Source organism: Cornus florida, unplaced genomic scaffold (assembly GCF_030987335.1).
Source record: "Cornus florida cultivar Cherokee Brave unplaced genomic scaffold, ASM3098733v1 CherokeeBrave_3.0.0_Hap2_Chr06, whole genome shotgun sequence".
Classification (NCBI taxonomy): Eukaryota; Viridiplantae; Streptophyta; class Magnoliopsida; order Cornales; family Cornaceae; genus Cornus; species Cornus florida.
In genome coordinates, this window is record NW_026775576.1 from 53,150,428 (window position 1) to 53,169,553 (window position 19,126).

General features: G+C 32.4%; 1 protein-coding gene across 3 annotated transcripts; it reads right to left on the reverse strand.

Annotated features, from left to right (window-relative positions):
• Positions 1 to 3,353: 3,353 nt before the first annotated feature.
• Positions 3,354 to 12,439, reverse strand: LOC132311525 (porphobilinogen deaminase, chloroplastic). 3 transcript variants are annotated; one of them, XR_009483038.1, is made up of 6 exons: positions 11,535 to 12,438; positions 6,822 to 7,227; positions 5,703 to 5,909; positions 4,475 to 4,652; positions 4,138 to 4,349; positions 3,354 to 3,706 (listed from the first exon to the last, which is right to left on the reverse strand). XR_009483038.1 is itself a non-coding variant. In XM_059809444.1 (6 exons), the coding sequence occupies exons 1-5, from the start codon at positions 11,900 to 11,902 to the stop codon at positions 4,237 to 4,239; spliced, it is 1,272 nt and encodes a 423-aa protein (XP_059665427.1). In that variant the 5' UTR covers positions 11,903 to 12,439; the 3' UTR covers positions 3,354 to 3,706; positions 4,195 to 4,236. The 3 variants fall into 3 exon arrangements, 2 of the variants coding, with proteins under 2 accessions (XP_059665427.1, XP_059665426.1); XM_059809444.1 differs by having other exon boundaries at positions 4,195 to 4,349; positions 11,535 to 12,439; XM_059809443.1 differs by lacking the exon at positions 3,354 to 3,706 and having other exon boundaries at positions 3,974 to 4,349; positions 11,535 to 12,439.
• Between the last annotated feature and the right edge of the window lie 6,687 nt (positions 12,440 to 19,126).

The following is a 19,126-nucleotide window of genomic DNA, read 5'->3' on the forward strand; positions in this document are numbered from 1 at the left end:
AAAAAAATAAAAAATTTAGAACAGAGTGTGTCCCTGTTTCGGTCCTTTCGGATAGGACTAATATTTTTAGATACCCAAAATCACCCAAAAAAAACTACCGTAGTTTGTTCTTCTTGCACCACTTTACCCTAAATAAGCAAGACCTACCACCACCATGCAACATTCCTTTGATTTTACAGAGAATTCAATATTATAAGCCGCCAATAATGACAGAAAATAACAGATCAGCTCATTAATTCCATTCTTGCCATGGAAACACTTGCTTTCTTGATTTGATGTTTCATAAGATATCACAAGAGGAAAGTACATTAATCAAGCAAATCCGTGTTACATTCAAGAAATAATCCAAAGATTAGCCATGCCCACACACAGTTTAGCTTCTACCAGACAACTGGAATAGCCCTAATATAATTTTCAGCACCAACCACATCCCAGTTACACTATGTTACAACAAATTAGGTTGATACAACAATGATAATTTGCTGCTGCTGCTTCCTCTCAAAGATCTACAAATAAAGCAGAAGAGCTAGTGAAAGAGGAAAAAATCAATAGCAATGACAGAATAAAGAGATAAACATAAGAAATGAAACAACTAAAAAAAGCTTACACCAATAAAGTTTCACAAAACAGAGGTGGCTAAATTGTTAAAAGTATGCATACGCAAATAAATCAGAATACCCATAAAATTAGAAAAATAAAATAAAAAATAAAATAAAAATAAAAATAAAAATAAAATAAAAAAATTAATATTAGGGACGTCGTCTCTCATTCATAAGCCCTCAGGTTTTGAGTTAAAGTTGGTCATTACTCGGGAGAGTAACCTTTACCAATAAGAGAGTTGAAATATATAAATATTTCTATATTTCAACAAAGAGAACGGTCTTTTAGTTCAAACACTAACAGAAACCAAAGCTCATAATATATACAGTGAAGATGGTGCAATTACAATTACATCACTTGCATAATGGGTGTAATACAGCTTTAACTTTATAAATGAAAAAGATTTTCCCAGGAATAGGGTTGCAACAGCCTGAAAGATGAATGAATGAAATCAATGGATGCTAATACTATAAGTGGAAGACAATGCTTGGATGTCTTTCACTTTATCTTCATTCCACCTTCAAAAAATCCAGGACCCGCCTGTGAGAGAAGTTCTTTGCCAGCATCTTTCCCCATTAGAATCATATCTCAAAGGCAAATGGGTCTTTTCTGGAAGTTTTAAGTACTGAAACAAGGAGAAAAGGGAAAAGAATAGCATGTTAAAGAATTAGAGATCTTTATACAAACATAAGTTGTGACTTAATATCAATACATAAATCTTCCTCAAGTCACACAGCCACAGTTGTTTTACCTCGAGTTCAATCAGGAGACGCCACCAACCCTTTAAAAATGTAGTCTCCATCCTTGTCTCGACAAGCATATCCAGCAATTGGAGTGCGACATGAGCCATACCCATCTGGGATAATACCCTTTAGTGACTGACTAAGAACACTATGTACTCAATTTCTATACATATTGTCCTAAGATTAATTCAGTAATATGAAAACAAGTACTGTAAGAGCACAAAGCAAATGAAATTGTTCCAGAGGACACAATATGCAATTAGAGGAAGTGGATTTGTGTTTCTGTGATTATTATAATCATAAATCGAAAGATGATTGTAAAGAAGGAACTCAATTGAAGCTGATTGGAGACAGAAGATAGAGCTCAAAAATTTGAGACCCAAATGTTAACGTTGTAAGCTCGTAGTTGCACAAAATCAACCCATTTATTACGGGACAAGTTTGAATATGAATACAAAGAATAAGTATATTTATATATATATATAGATATAGATATAGATATAGATTGAGAGATAGATACATACTTGTCATTGATGAAGAATAATTCGTCCAAACAAACATTATCATCGTCTATTTCTTTCTTTTCCATCTATTCTCCTGCTTGGTGGGTTTGTTTCCTATGATTTTGTGTGTTGCCAAGGGCCCCGATCTTAAGACCCCACAATGCTAAAATGTAATAGGGTTTGTGTCGGAGGTTTGTATCCTGATGAGAGAGTGACAGAGTATATACAGACCCGGTGTTAGTCCACCTAATAGATTAAACTTTTTGGTCGGATTGCGAAACACTCATTCATTGCAGTTGGTATTGGAGATAGATCCAATTCTTGATTCGATGTCATACCATGCGCCCAGCTTAAAGATATCTTGGTCTATATCCCGGGTAGGTAGGTGGCCGGATCGCAACAAGGACGTTGCGTGAATTCGAGTGGGGGAGAATGTTTGAGGTTTGTCTAACATCGAATCCGGATAAAAGAATAATTAAGTGTATATAGATTGAGTGTTAGCCTAATAACTTAGACTTTTGAATCGAATCACAAAACATTTGTTTCCCGATCTTTAATGCTGCACATTTTCAGTATTCATATCATTAGTCTCTTCATGGATATTTTGAAACAGAAAAAAAATAAAAACTAATTGAATTATTTTCGCATGATGATGGCATGAATCATTTTTGCATGAAGTTGGATAACATGATGGTGATGTGACTTGTGTTATTTTGTAAGAGTGTTTGATTATAAGATTTGTTAGTTAAACAGTTTAGTATGGAAGATAGTATGATACTACTCAAAATTTTGAAATTTGAGATTTTGGAGAAAATTAAAATAGGAATGTTGAGTAATTTGAAGTATATTTCAATTCTTTTTAAGATTACCAAAATCAGGGTGTATAAGGATTATAAATTATACTTCCTCCATTTTGAGTCTCTTTGAATGTCATGACAAGTCCTTCCATTTTGAGTGTCTTTTAATATCATGGTAACACCCCATAAAGGTTACAACAATAAAATATTAACATCAGGTTTAGTTTTTTTTGTGAATGAATTAAAATTATAACAAAGATTTTAAAGAATGAGAAAGAGTTCTAAATTAAAATAATAATAATTATACTATTAAAAAAATTGTCTCAGGTCACCCATGTTCAAGTTCTCAAAAATTCTTTTTTTCCTTTTTTTGCCTGTGATAAAAGAACATCAAATTAAAAAAATTGTCTCAAGTCACAAATGTAAAGTTCTCAAAAATTCTTTTTTTTTTCTTTTTTTCCTGTGAGAAAAGAACATCAATCTAAAAAATACAAATTTATTTATTTATTATTTCTTTTTGATAACTGTGTGTGTCCATGTCCCTTCAGACCGCGGGACGAATCTTTTTAGATACCCACAATCACCCCCAAAAACGACCTTAGTTTGTTCTTCTTGCACCACTTTACCCTAAATAAGCGAGATCTACCAGCACTATGCAACATTCCTTTGATTTTACAGCAAATTCAACACTATAAGCCACACCAAGGACAGAAAATAAAGAGAGAAGCTCATTCCATTCTTGTCATGTAAACACTTTGCTTTCTTGATTTGATGGTTCTTAAGATCTCATAAGAGGAAAGTACATTCATCAAACAAATTCCTGTTACATTCAAGAAATGATCGAAAGATTCGCCATGGCCACACCCAGCTTAGCTTCTACCAGACAACTGGAATGGCCCTAATATAATTCTCAACTACAACTACATCTCACTTGCACTATGCTTCAACAAAGTTGACACAACAATGATATTGAACAAGGTTTTACACAAAACCACCCCCATTAAGTTATGGCTTCCGAGGTGGCAAACTACTGTTGCTGTTGCTGCTTCTTCCTCTCAAAGACCTACACATAAACCACCATTACGGTTATAAACAAAGGTAGAAAGGCTAGTAAAAGGGAAGGGATTTGGGGGGGGAGGAATCAATGATATGTAACTACGTCGACAGAAAACAAAGATAAACAAAAAAAGGACTAACATAATGCTAATAACGACCATGGAAAGAAAAAGAGGTGAACAAAACCAATTTGTCTCAACTGCCACAAAGCTTGCAACAATAAAGTTTCACAAAGCAGAGGGGTCTAAATTTTTAAAAAGTATGCAGATACAAATAAATCACAATACCCAGATTTATGTTTATACATATATTTATATTGGACAACGCGCCCTCAAGTTTGGAGTTAAAGTTGGTCATTATTTGGGAAAATAATGTGTGTAATACAGCTTTTAACTTTATAAATGAAAAAGATTTTCCCAGGAAAAGGGTTACAACAACCTGAAAGATGAATGAATGAAATCAATGGATGCTAATGCTGTAAGTGGAAGACAATGCCTGGATGTCTTTCACTTTAACTTCATTCCTCCTTCAAACAGTTCAACAATCAAAAAATCCTGGACCCGCCTGTGAGAGAAGTTCTTTGCCAGCATCTTTCCCCATTAGAATCATATCCTCAAAGGCATATGGGCCTTTTCTGGAAGTTTTAAGTACTGAAACAAGGAGAAAGGGAAAAGAATAGCATGTTAAAGAATTAGCGATCTTTATACAAACATAAGTTGCGAGTTAAAATCAATACATGAATCTTCCTCAAGTCACACAACCACAGTTGTTTTACCTCGAGTTCCATCAGGAGAGGCGACCAACCCTCTAAAAATGCAGTCTCCATCCTTGTCTCGACAAGCATATCCAGCAATTGGAGTGCGACATGAGCCATCCAATGTCAAAAGGAAAGCCCTCTCGCATGCAACTGCTAATCTAGTTTCCTCATGATTCAATGAGGCTATGAAATTAGCCTGCAACATAGAAACAAAAAACAAACAGGGAACACACCAGAAGTCAGAGCAAGATTTAGCAGAAACAAGTCCACAAAGAGTCGGGAAAAAAAAAAAATTGTACATGAGATGGGATTATTACACAGGTCAGGAGCCCTTCAGGGAACTTAGTCTTATCTAAAAGTTATCCAAAGAAGAAGAAAAAAAAATTGGAGAAAGAAAAGTAAAGCAGACACAGTGATGAAACACTAAAGTAACGGAAACTGGATAATGGAATGTCGGTCCCATATATCAGATTACGATAGAGCATGCAACCTGCAGGAACTCATAAAAATCAACAAAAGAAGAAGAGTTTATTATTATAGTAAATAAATAAGTTTTTCCCATGTGATGACAAGTTGTACTTCTGTCAATTTCTCTTAATAAAACCCCAAATCATTTAAGTAAAAAGTTATATATCACAACTGTAGACAAAGATATTCATCACGAGGAATAGAAGTAAACGGCAATCCCAATATAAAGTCTGATCAACTGTATCTGCTAATTTGTTCAAGACGATATTCTGGATAAATTTGAATTTAAATTTAAATGTACAGTTAACAAATTTACTTCACTCCCAGGGGAGAAAAGAAAAAGATTTTAAACTAGAGAGTTTTCTCTTGTGCAGACCACACACATGAAGATAGTAGGTTTACTAGGCAGCAGAGCATTTCCATTCCGCCTCTCATATTGCCATTCCCAATGCATATGATTCATAAAAAATCATGAAAAAAGGCCCATGAAAATGCAATAGAATCAAGATGAAAAAGAAAAAGTACTTGATTCGTCAATTTGTTTGACTTCAATTTGGCAATAACTGCAAAAAACTATAGTTTTCATCTACGGTTATATAGAGAGAATGCTATTGACAAAAAATGTGTGATGTGTCCAATATGGAAGCTCATGAGCGGCCTTAGTCTTTGAGCAGCATTGGTACATCACTATGGATCCCAAATCAAACATGCAGATTGCAGAATCAAACTAAAATAAATCATTTACACAGCTTGGGCACCACCACAGAACAAAACTTACATTCTTATCATCATCGGTTCGACAAGCAATCCCAATTGCCCCCTGAGCAACAGCTGGAAGCATTTCATCAATAGAAAGAATTGAAGTCACATTTTCAGTCATATTTAGGCGTCTGAGTCCGGCTAATGCCAATAATGTTGCTTGGACTACCCCTTCATTTAGTTTTCTTAACCTTGTCTGAACATTGCCTCGAAAGTTGTCCAGCACCTGTGCATGAAATCAACCAAACATGAGATATAAGATGGAACACAGAGCTAGCAGTGTTCCTGCCAATGTATCACCCTAATATTATTAAAAGTAAAAACAAAACAGAGCTAAAAAGGGCATGAAGAAAGAAAGCCATCTTTAATGAACAGAAAATGAAGAGCATTATACAATCTACATGCCCGCATCAGCAAGCTTGGTATCATTTACAATTGAAGCCTCTTTGATCAGTAGAATCTAGGGGCTATAAACCTTTCAAATCAACATAAACCTGCCCAGTAAGCACTAAAGACCCTAAATGCACTGGCATTTTGCGGAGTATTATTAAGCCATTTATCCCTCTACCAGAAACAACACAAGTTGGTCACTTTTCAATCTCAATCAACAGATGTTATACTCCCAAGGAAGGTCACAGATAAAAATTTACCGAAATTAGTGCATAAAATATCCAACTGCGACTAAAAAATAAAAAATAAAACACAAAATTATGAAAACTAGAACTACATTGTAGCAAATTGACTAGTCACACTCTGCAATACTAGATGATAACAAAGCACACTGCAAACTCCTCATGTTAGCCAGATTATAGAGGAAAAAGTTGTGTCATGTTATGCAAGAAACATGTAGGCTTGTGGTGTCAATCACTATTAAACTTCCCAGACACTTTACTGAAACTTAATGTAAGTTGAGGTTACATCAACCTTGAAAGAACCATTCAAGCTAACTCTCAATGCCTTTACCAACAACATAACAGGAACTGCAGAACATAAAAATCAATTCTCAGGCTGTTGCAATGACTGATTAAGAAAAAGTAACAGAATCCTTTCTTAAACTGAAATCATTATTATAACTGAGAATGTATTAGATCCAGATCCTAGCAAAATCATATCGTCATATTTAAAACAATATACTCACATTAAGAGATGAGTATCGATGAAGTAATTGTGACTTCCTCCTGAGTGAAGCAGTACCAACAGTGCTTCCTGATGGAAGATCTGCTAGCGAAGATGCACTCAAGGAAATAAAGGCATCCCGGACATCTTCGCGTGGAAGATTGCAAGGTAATATAGTTCCATCTGGCAAATAAGTAGGGACATCCTTCATTGAGTGGACGGCAATGTCAATTTCACCATTTAAAAGAGCCTCATCGATTTCTTTTGTAAATAAGCCCTTCCCTCCTATATCTGCAAGTGGTTGACTTAGTATTTTATCACCTGTTGTTTTTATTACAACGATTTGGATAGCCCCCTCTTCAGCCAACTCCGGATGTGTTGCCATGAGTTTGTCTCGAGTCTCGTAAGCCTGTGCAAGTGCTAGTGGGCTGTCCTAAACAAGAAATAAATACAGAACACCCTTAAGATTGAAGACATATCCAAATTATATGGCTTAAGCATTTGTTAGAAAATCATCTTTAACTGATCAAATGATATCAATTGTGAAATTTAGAGAACATGAAAAATCTATGCAGTATATATTGTCAATAAAAAGGTTTACACAAACCAAGTTCAGGGAGCTTGACTGCATGCGACCGAGGAATACTAGTGTTAGTTATGTCAGCTTAAGGAATAATTATATCGACGTCATGCATACGAGTTCATATTTATTTATGTAGCATGTAGTATTGTTTATTATAATTTAGTACATACACCAGTCGTTTTACGCTTCTATAACCATAAAAAGTATTATCTTCCATGACTCAAGCATCAATATATGATAATGAACAACAAAAGAAACAAAAAAAAAATAATCACTTCAATCTAACCAAGGTCGTGTTTGCCAGCTGAAAAGCAACAGGATTGATATGTCAACATTCACGAATGGACTATTATGGAAGAGCAACTAATCCCCATATCCACACTCATTCAACTTCAGTACGTTTGCATTCCTGATAACTCATGGGCAGGGATGGGTGATGCCTGCCGCGCGTGTAAGATCTGAGTCATTGTATAGTTTTAAATTGGTTTCTATTTCACTATTATTTTGTATAACAAATAACAGATAGGTGGATATTCACATGGCTAGCTTAATTAGGGATGTTTGCAGCTGGTCACTTTATATTATTAGTCTAATGATACGAAGGCAAACTAATAGCTTAAGAGATATCTATTGACCGACCACATGCACCTCTCTAATCATGTTTACCGATATCGATTTTAAAATTGCATATAAATATATATATATATATATATATATATATATATAGATGGCAATATGATTTTATTTTTTACATGCATTTCTTAATAAATATTTAATTACGTATTAATATTCTTTTAATTTCTATTGTTTATTATTTTGTTTATTTTCATGAAATTATTTATTTGAATGTATTTATAAGTCTATTATTTATTTGTATTTTTAAAACCAATTAATGAAAGACTATTCAATTGACACCATGAGGCAGCTGTTACATCATTTTGAGTTGTCCACTAATTACATAATTTACACGTACGTCTTCAATGGCTCTGAATTTTTCATTTTTCCATATGAATTAAAAGGGTCAGAAAAGGAACCACGACATTATTCCAATGATTCACATTTCAAGAGTTTTTTTATAAAAAAATTGCTTATATTACACTATCATTTGATACAGTTTTTGAACATGCTGAAGAGTTTCCAAATTTGATAAAACAATATTGGGCAAATAATTTTATATTGGAATTTTCAGTAAAACAATTTTAATTTACTATGCGATGTTCTTGAATATTACTTGTTTAAAATTCGTCACAGTATTTAAACATCTGCATTGCACATACATCTTAACTTGTATTTATGTATACATATGTGTGTGTGATGATAAAACTGTCATGATCATTGATAAGAAGGTTTTATCAATAACAATCCAATAACAAGAAAAGTGTGGGGACTTGAACCCTAACCTTCCACTTGGAAACTATTGGAGATATTAGTTGAACTAAGCTCTTACTCAATCAAATTAGACAACTCATTTTACATATATCCTTCAATTTGCATATAAATTCATTTAAATCAATGAATATATCAATTCAACAGATTAGCTAACTCAATGTACATATATCCTTTCAATTTGTATATAAATTCATTCAAATAAATGTAAAAATGAATTAATTCAAAATATGCAACAAATAACTAGTCCATTTTTTAAAAATAATAAAATGAACATTTTGGCATACTAACTTAGAGGGTTCAGTAATAATAGTCATTATTGTTGCAATGGTAAATTTTTACGAGCAGCTAATCTGTGCAAAATGATACCGAAGGCTTTGTTTTGTCTTAGACTCTTAGTTATAGATTAGCCATTGGGTAATGCATTCTAACTAAGAGGACTAAGTAATCAATATGCATATATCCTTCCAGTATGCTTACTCATAAGTCATAAACTAGATTAAATACTATATAAATGTGCAAAAGTAAAAAAAAAAAAAAATACAGAATAATCATGTAGTTCTTGAACATTTATTTAGCATTAAGAACTAGACACTTTATGTTTTTGGTAAGTAAATAAACTCGACGAGAAAATGGCTAGAACTATCAAAACCTAGACACATTTAATACAAATAATTAATCATGAGTTCAGAATTCTGCCATATACTCGATAAAATTTAATGATATGATCTTTTGAATATGATTGTGATATCATATAAAGAATGTCACAAACGGGCCAGTGGCCTAGCGGTATCAGTTTCTTACTTCCCAAATAGAGGTCAAGGGTTCAGGTCTCAGAAGAGACAAGTGTGTGTAAGTACCAATTAGGAAAAAATATATATATAAAGAATGTCAATTAACTGCCAGTAATAAAGAAAAAGTACCATTGAATAATTAAAAGCCACCAACCTGAAAGCTTTAAGTGTGCCTGACCTGTTGTAGGTTGTGGCACTCAAGCTGGGCCTCGAAAAAACTTGGGGCTTTTCTGGGGCCAGACACACCTTTAACAACTATAAATGGGACCCTAGACTTTATTTGTAGGTTGAGCCTCCATTCACCTAGCTTCATACATTGAGGATATAATAGATAGAAATCTAGATTTGGCGTCCGCGTTTATCAGATAGATTATATTTACACACACTTGTATATATCTAGGCTTGCAAAACAAATCTTTATGCTTTTGCTTGGATTTAAGCATCTATAAGCAATTATTGATTCCTTGCAAACTTTGGTCCTCATCAATTTCTTCAGGAGCTTTGGGATATACAAGCAAACATTTCCTTGCCACCACACAGACCTTCTTCTTCACAAGATGTCTATTATTTTAAATTGTCTACTTTGACTATATCTGCTTCATATTCTATCACGATTTGATGTTCACATCCTTCTGAACCAGCAGGATGTCACACGCTTAAAACAACTCAGTCTATACAGCTTCAACCTATCTAGATTTTGGTTCTTCTGAACATCCTATTGCCCAAACTTGTGACTATTCCCCTTCTACAGCATGCTGTCACCTCACCGTTTGCATTTGAGCTATTTTACCTGGAATCAGGGGTTTGTCCATCCCAATTTACAATGCAATTTGGAATTTTGTGTCCTTTGCTACTAGCTATAAAGCAAACTCATTATGGTTATAAACTCATCAATACCCCATTTATACATGCTTAAACGGTATCTTCATATGAACATACCTTTTCACCGTTTTATAGATCTGGATCTCTCATCATTTGACCGAATAAAGGACTGATCCTCATTCACATAAAAACCTAACATGTGGTAAATAGTAAAAGTCCTTCATCTAGGGTTTTAGGCTTTCCACCTATTCCTCTTAATGGCTAATATATTCTTTCCATCAAGAGTTTAATAATTAATACAATTCTTCACAAGGCTTGATGTTCAACCCAAACTTACCAGAGCTACCACCTTACATTTATTCCTTAAATCATGTTATTTTCAAATGAACAAGAAAAAGCATGGAAAAGTGGGAGTTGATGAACTCCAATTAAGTTTTATTATTAAGAGAGAAAGCCACAAAATTTTATCATACAATTTTCGAACTTCAAAAAGCTTTTTAGTTCCATATATAGGAAGCAAAAAATTGCTAAGTTACATAAGAGACATAAAATATTGACTCTCCAAAATTTGATATTCCATGTATTCTTCTCCAATTGACATGTGAGAACACTAGATTAATTACCAGACTTCTTCCTAAAATTCCCAAAGTATACTATTTAGTTCTTTCCCAATATGCAAATTCTGTAAATGAAACTAACTGCAATTATATTCCTTCTACTAAACTTCTGAAAATCCCATTTTAGTCCATAAGCACAATTTCATGTTAAAGGAATTTAGTGACCTTTATTAAAAATGCACCACCAATATTTGCTTTTCCTTTTTCCATCAATGTTATATTCCCCATTTTTTTGAACCAGACATAGAGAGAAACATTTATCCATAGATACAATTAGCCATAAGCTACAAAAACCAGAGCTTAAGAGTGAAGCAATACACACATACACAAACAGTAGAGAGTGGTGTATAAAACCGAATTATGAATAACCATAAAACACCCATTTGATCAATAATCATAAAAGAAAGAAGCTAAACAAAATCAAGGCAAAAATATCAAAATTCCCATCAAATCCAAGAACAAAGAAGATCAATGCCACATTGGACAAACAAAGCATAGCCAGAAAACGAAATTGGACAAAGAAGACACGGTACCTCCCTCTGGTGCCAATTCTTATGACAGCAACCTTCGTCTTCTGCGTCTCCTGTTCGACTGCAATTGAGGCCCTCGTGGTCAAAAATCTTCTGTAACGGTTGAGGCATGGAGTTTTTAGACATGGTAGAGAGAACCCAAGAGCAGAAACTGACCGGGTGTTAAAATTACTAGTAAGAATTCGCGAGTTAGCAGAAAGAACTGAATGGTTCAGAGCGACGGTGATCTCCATCGCAAAAGAATGGAGAGAGAGATGCAGAGAAGGGGCGGGAGAAATGGAGAGAGATAGAAATGCAGACAGAAATTCTGAGAGGGTTCTGATCTTGTTCTGGGGAGAAGATAGGGGATTGGGCACCGGGAGTGAATCCATCCGTTGGTTTTTGCTGCTGAATCCAGAGGCAACGGTCAAGATGTTGCCACGTCATCCGATAACGCAGATACCAAAAACGCTGTCGTTTCGTATTGTTTATGATTTAAAATGCCGTTGACACATTTAAACTGTGTGTGTACACTATTGTGGCCGCGACCACCGTGTTGATGGTGTTGGTTGGCTTTGGATGGGTCAGAATTCCGGAGATGTAGAACTCCTCCTCCTCCGGCACCGCCATCTCATTTTGTCATTTTGATCAAATCTTCCAAGCAAACCCATTGTTTACTAAGATGGATCTTTTTAATTGGGAGAGTTTGAAGAGGGTTGGTTTGTCGGCTGGCTGGTTAGAGGATTTCATTGAGAATTAATGCAAAAAAAGTCTGTAATTTGGAGGGTTTGAAGAGGGGTTGGTTGATTTTGATTGGGAGGTTTGAAAATTGGTTTGAGGTTTTTTTCTTGCCATGGATGGAAGAATGTGGGACAAAGAAGAAGCAATAGAAGGAAGAATTGGATTGGTTCAGCGAAGAAGAAGAAGAAGAAGAAGAAGAAGAAGATATATGGACCTGGGCTTGGGTTTTGTGGGTGGAGAAATTAAGGGAAATAAACATGCAAAAGATCTAATGGGGAGGCTACTGATTTTCAAAGCTTTTTTAATAGCCAATTGTGTAATTGACATGTGGCAGCTACTTTTTTTTCTTTTTCTTTTTTTTTCTTTTTTGCATAAATAAAAAATAAATAAATAAACATCTTGCATTGGGAGCTCCGTGGAGAAGGCAAGCTTTAGCACAACAGTAAAATTATTTCATTGTGGTCAAAAAATTGAAACGCAAAAACAGCTGTCTCTTTGCGTGCATCTATCTAATCGTCCTCAAACCATACAATGATGAGAGTCTCGTGACTCCTTTTTATTGGGGTGCATAATAGAGAGTTGAACTCGTAGCTATTTACTTTGGAAGATTGACTGATTGAGTATTTAAACAAAAAAAAAAAAGGAGGACAACATTTGATTCTTCATTTGCCTAGATGTCAAGTGACTCTAAAGATGTGGAAGGTTTTGTCTAATAAGGATTAATTTTCACTAAGCTTCTGTTCTTGAGTTGTTGAAGGCTGCTACTTGGTGATAGAGTTCAGTTTCTAATGCAAAAGCAGCAGAAGCTCTTGTTCTTCAACAAGCAATTCAAATGGCTACTTTGAAAGTGATTCAAATGTTGTGGTTTGATCTATTCAAGTCTATTTTTCTACTCCTCTTTGGATTTTAGTCATCGTTTATAAAAGAATTCCGTGTAAGGTGATATTTTTAATACTTTTTCTTTTGAGCAGGTATATCGACTCCATAACACATCCACCATTCAAGTTAGGAGTGCGGATAGAAAGCAAGACCTCAAAAACTTATCTTCTGAATCTCTGTTAATGCCGCTATGCTCATGGTGACGATATTTCTTATTCGTTGAGTATAAAATATGTATATTACATGAGTTTAAGAAACTATAAGTACTAGTGCAGAATTTTTTTACCACAGTTACAAGAATAATTTTAGCATATGTGGTTCAAAAATCAAGATAAAGTAAAGGCTGAATTTTGGGCAGCAATTTAAGTGTAACTGTAGCGTGATTTTAATATCAATCAAGGTTTGTAATATTTTTTAATATTGTCCATCTATAAAATTATACTATCGATCCCTTGAAAATACTAAAAATTACACTATTACCCCTCACACAATTCTTTGGATCCGTCCCCTGCTTGGAAATTACAGATTTTTCAGTCCAATTTACTCTAACAAATGCAAATGATGTTGCCCATGAGCTGAGCTTTTTATTTGTAATATTCTTGCGAATAGTATTGGTGTAACTTAGGTCACACACTTTGTTCTAGTCTTTCAATTTTCCTCTTGTGCAGGTCCAAAAAGTAACGGAAAGTATATACAGATAAAAGGGGAAGTACTAAAACTAGATATACATTACTAAACTCTCGTTTTTTTTCGGGAAAAAAATAAAAAACTTGCTTCAAAGTGATGCAATATTGTTCTTCCTATATAATAGGATGTGAAGAGAAGTTCTAATTCTTCTTTTCTTTTCTTTTCTTTTCTTTTTTGTATTACCAACAAAATTATTATTATTATTATTTATATGGAACAATTTAGGGCATACCCCCTTTAATTTCCAGCAAAGAACAAGAACATTAGCTAAAAACACATCAAAACACGCACGTCTGAATATATATATATATATATAAGCCCAATGAAACGCATCTATTAGATACACAAATGTAGGGTCCATATGATTTTTACTTTTTCTTGTTTTCTCTCTCTTATTGACAAGTGAAATTATCTCATTAATTTTTTCCTTATAATATCATTTGGGACTTTGGGAGGCCATATTCACACCTCTTTTTTTTTCTTTTCTTTTTTTATATAAATGTACTTCACTTTTAAATACAATGATATTAATTTCTTTCACTCTTACATAAGAGATTAAGTATTAATTTATTATTCATATTTTTTTCATTTTGATCTTAAAAAAAAAAAAAAAGAAAAAAATTAATAAGACAATTGAATTATCAAATAGGAGAGCGTGATTCTCACCTCCGTAGCATTTTCCATTGATAGCACAATCACGGAGGTTACAAGCCAAATTGCAGCTCAATCCACAGAGAATCAAGTTGATACAAGAAACACTCCAAAATTCTTGTTCTACTTTATTTTTTAAATTAAAATGTCAGGATTTAAGTCTCTATAAAAGTTTATACTGAGCAGGAAAAAAAAAAAAAAACCTTACACATTTATATATGTTCATTTACATAACCTAGCTATCTCATCAAAAATATATTACATACCGTCAACATTACACACAAAATAAACCTTCGATTTTTAATTTTCTTTTCTTTTCTTTTTTTTCGTTTCAAGTTTTCCATTTTAAATAGATAATGATGCTCTGCGAACAACCAAAATAAGTTGCATTTTGCATCCATATTTTTCAAGTTAATGATCATAAAAGAAGTATGTTAAGCACTCAATTTTCATTGGATTGAAAGAACAAAATGATCTACATGTTGCTACTCAGAAAACGAAATTCTAATATATGTGTCTCAAAAGAAAAAGGACCAATAAATATATTATATTAATGTAAATTTCTTATAGTTACCTTCGTATTAACGTGTAAAAATTCCAAAATATTCTATACTTTCTTAATTATAGAAATATATATTTAAATTAACTCTCTCTTCGTTTAGTGTTAGTGTAATGAATGAACGTTTATTTATTTATTCAAAAGCTCATGTTATTGGGAAGTGTTACATACCCACCTATTTATACACATTTCGACTCCTATTCAAATTCAACGTGGGACAAGTTTCACTTGTAACAATTAGTCACCATAAGGGAATAAAACCCACAATTAACTATCTTTCTTCTGTATTCCTCACCAATAAAGAATAGTACTCTCTAAATTATTTTTCTCCCTCTCTCTTGTTACTTTCTCTCTCTCTTTATGCTAAATCATCCCTCCCTCTCCGTCTCATTACTTTCTCCCTTTACTCTTTCTATACCAAAACATGCTCTTGACCCAAATCTGTTCTCCGACTAATTCAAATTTGTGTCTCCCTTTCTCTCTTATCTCACTCTATGTATACATATAAAGAGAAGACTAAAGATTAGATTAGGAGGACTGAAAAAGATTAGATTTTTAGATTAGGAGTTAAATAAGAATACAGATGGTTTTATAACCCAATGTAGTCCATAAAAAATGACTTACGATTAAATGACCCAAAGTAACATATGGAAAATGACTTACAGAAACTTTTTTGATAAATTATTTTCAGTCCTTGAAATCTTCTTAAACGCCGAAAATGAAAAAAATAAATTTAAAAGAAAATAATTTTTAAGATGCCAAAAGAAACAAACGCATGTGCATCAGGCTAAAACAAAAAACAAAAAAAACACTTGGTTTAGAAATTTGATTGTTTGGTTGGTCTTAAATAACAAATTTGGATGCTAAAATTGCCATCAACAACGTTGAACATTGAAGGTTGGTAGAATCAATTTTATTCAAAAAAAGATGTGAAAACTTATCGAAACTAAATAATATATATATATAGATATATATATATATATATAACATATAATCGTATATATTGTGGTTGAAGTTGTGTCATTCCTATTATGGCAAAAGAAAATATATAATCTCTGTGGCAATGTGTAGAACCATTCAAATGGTGGATGACGTGTCCTTATAACAAGTGGTCACGAGACTCGTGACAAGTAGTAAAGTGAACTATCCCAAACCAAATCAAATTTTAACCAATTCAAGTCAGGCCACAATATGCTAGAAAGAACCACTAGACACCAGGCACGTGTCCATATGACTTTCCACAAGTTATTTATTTATTTCTTTCTTGCTTTCTTTTTTATTTGACGAATTACGGGCCATCCATTTGAATCTTCAATCTTTTTTTTTTTTTTTTTTGAAAAATATATATTTCTGAATCACTTGATTGCGTTACCGATTTGAATTCTCTTATTTGATAATGGTATGATTAATATTTTGTATCGCCATATTAAAACATAGACCCAGTTTTTTTTTTTTTTTCTTCACGTAGCCAGTTTTTTTTATTTAAATATTTTTCTGTCTTCATATGTATATTAATTACTATATCATGATTTGCACCGACCGTGACGCGCTATTTGAAAAGGAAATAGTTGCCACTTTCACGAGTTGCTATATTTTAGTAGGAATTATAATTAATTTAATCACTTCGTTTTTTTTTTCCTTTTAAACACTTGGTTTAAAAACAATTTCTTTTCAAAAATTTTAATGTTGTTTACCCAATTGACGTACATAATGATTAATAATTGATATCTCCAATGCATTTCTCTATAAACTTGAAAAATGTAAAGATCAATTAGTAAAAAATGCTTTTAAAAAATAAATTGAAATGGTAATTATTTTCATCAAATTCTAATACTGATTCTTCTTTATTTCTTTTCCTCTTTTTTATTTTCAAACGTGAATATATAATAGAAACCCATCACAATTTTTTTTCCATCATATATCTATTTTTTTTAAAAAATATTAAATGGCCCTAATGATATATATTCATAGTTTTTAGGCATCATACTTAATTTTTATGGCATCAAAGGTAGCTTTCATTAAATTTATTTGAATATTTTGTTGATGAAAATATTAATGGCATGAATTGTGAAAGGAGTGGACCACTTTAGGACTACTTTTAAATGTTCTAGAAAGACTCAGACCAACACATGTGCATTATGTGGTGTTGGTCAAGAACCTAAGATTTTTATCTTTATTTTTTATTTTTTATTACTACTATTTTTGTAACCAAAGGTACAAACTAGTCATACCAACCACTTGATAAAGAATGAAGAATTGACACCGCAACCACGAGTTTTTTCTTCCGTTTATATCTTGGCATTGGTTAAGTAATCATGCAAGTCTTTGAAAGTCTAAGTCCAAACTTTACCGTGACAAGATTTTAAGGAATGTAGTATTTTTGTTTGGATGTTGGAACTTTGCTATCAAAACTACACATGCTTAAGGTGGGAGCAAATGGAGCTCTTATTTCTATCTAATCTTCATTATGGTTATTGGTACAGATTTGTTTCACATAAGATCCGACTCGAAGAGTGATGGCGTTGCGAGTTTGGATATAAGAAAATATTATAAAGGGAGCTTTGTCCCATATTAGATCTGAATGAGGGAATGATTAAGTATAAATAAGTGGATATGTAGAATTACCAAACAATTTAACCTTTTGGATAAATAAACAAGCATTCACCATTACAATTATCTTCTATAATGATAATATATATATATATATATATATATATATATATATATATATATATAATTGGTACTCGCAGTGAGTTGCCCACTTCAACAAATCCTTTTATAAAATTTTATATTATTTTCTATTTTTTGTTTTCTTAAATTTTATATTATGTTTTTAATTAATCCAAAATATATTTAAATATACTAAATCCCATTGTTACTAAATATATTAATTTTAAATAATAATTAATTATCCTTTTTGTTATGTAAAGTTAGTAATTGATTTTTTCTTCCTTACATAGTAATTATTGTATGCAAGTTATATATATATATATATATATATATATATATATATATATAACAAGTCCAATAGATATATTCTCAATAATTAATCAAGTAGGTTTAAAGAAAATAGAGGAGGGAAAAATAAATAAAGATAAAAATTATGAGTTAATTCTTTCGATCTACTCTTAAATCTCTCTTATTGGTTTAGGTTTAATAAATCTATACAGTTGGTTGAGGTTTAATAAGGAAATAAAGGTAAGGAAATAAAAAATTTGGGTATAATAATTTAAGGAAAAATAAAATTGTAGAAAGGTAACAATATAATTTTGGGGCCTCTCCACCTATTGGTTGAGAAGAAAATAAAAATTTTAAAGAAGTAAAAATACACAAGGAAATAAATTTTTTTGGGACCCTGTCCGTTCGGTTAGAAAATTCGTCATACCAACCCTACCCCTATCCTGGAATGAGTTTATAATTGATATACCATCCATGTCCCTACTCCGACAAACAAAATACTGACTTCGCCCTATGTACTCTGTTTAATTGCGGAGCAGGGCAGGTTATGCCATTTTTATTATTTAATTAAAAACAAAAACTACCCCAATGTGCTCAGGGCTGATAAATAATGATTAAACTTTTAAATCACTAAGGTTCGTTTGTTTGGACTTAAAATATTTTTCAACAAATATTTTTTTTATTTTTTGGTGTTTGATTGTTGTAAAATATTTATGAAGAAAAAAAATATTAAAATTTAACAAGAATAACTCATCCATCAATTTTCAGCAAGTTATTTTACATACTCGCCTGATGGACTCGATCTCAACCTCGACGTAGACCTTTACCAAATTCCGATAAAGTAAAAATAAAAGAATATTTTATCTGGAAAAAAAAAAAAATTTCAAAAAAAATATTTTACATCGAAACAAACGGAGCCTAAATAGTGAATATTAAAATATTAATTAACACTTCTAACAAAGTAATAAGGGTTTTAAAAATATTAAATATATTGATTTTTTTTAAAGGTATATATATAATCTGGGATGAGTTCATAACTAAATTCGCCCCCACCCCGTACCTGCTTGGAGTTTTTAATTATTTTACAATACCCATTCCAAATTCATTTAAGAGTTACCAAATTCATCCAAATCCATTTTGG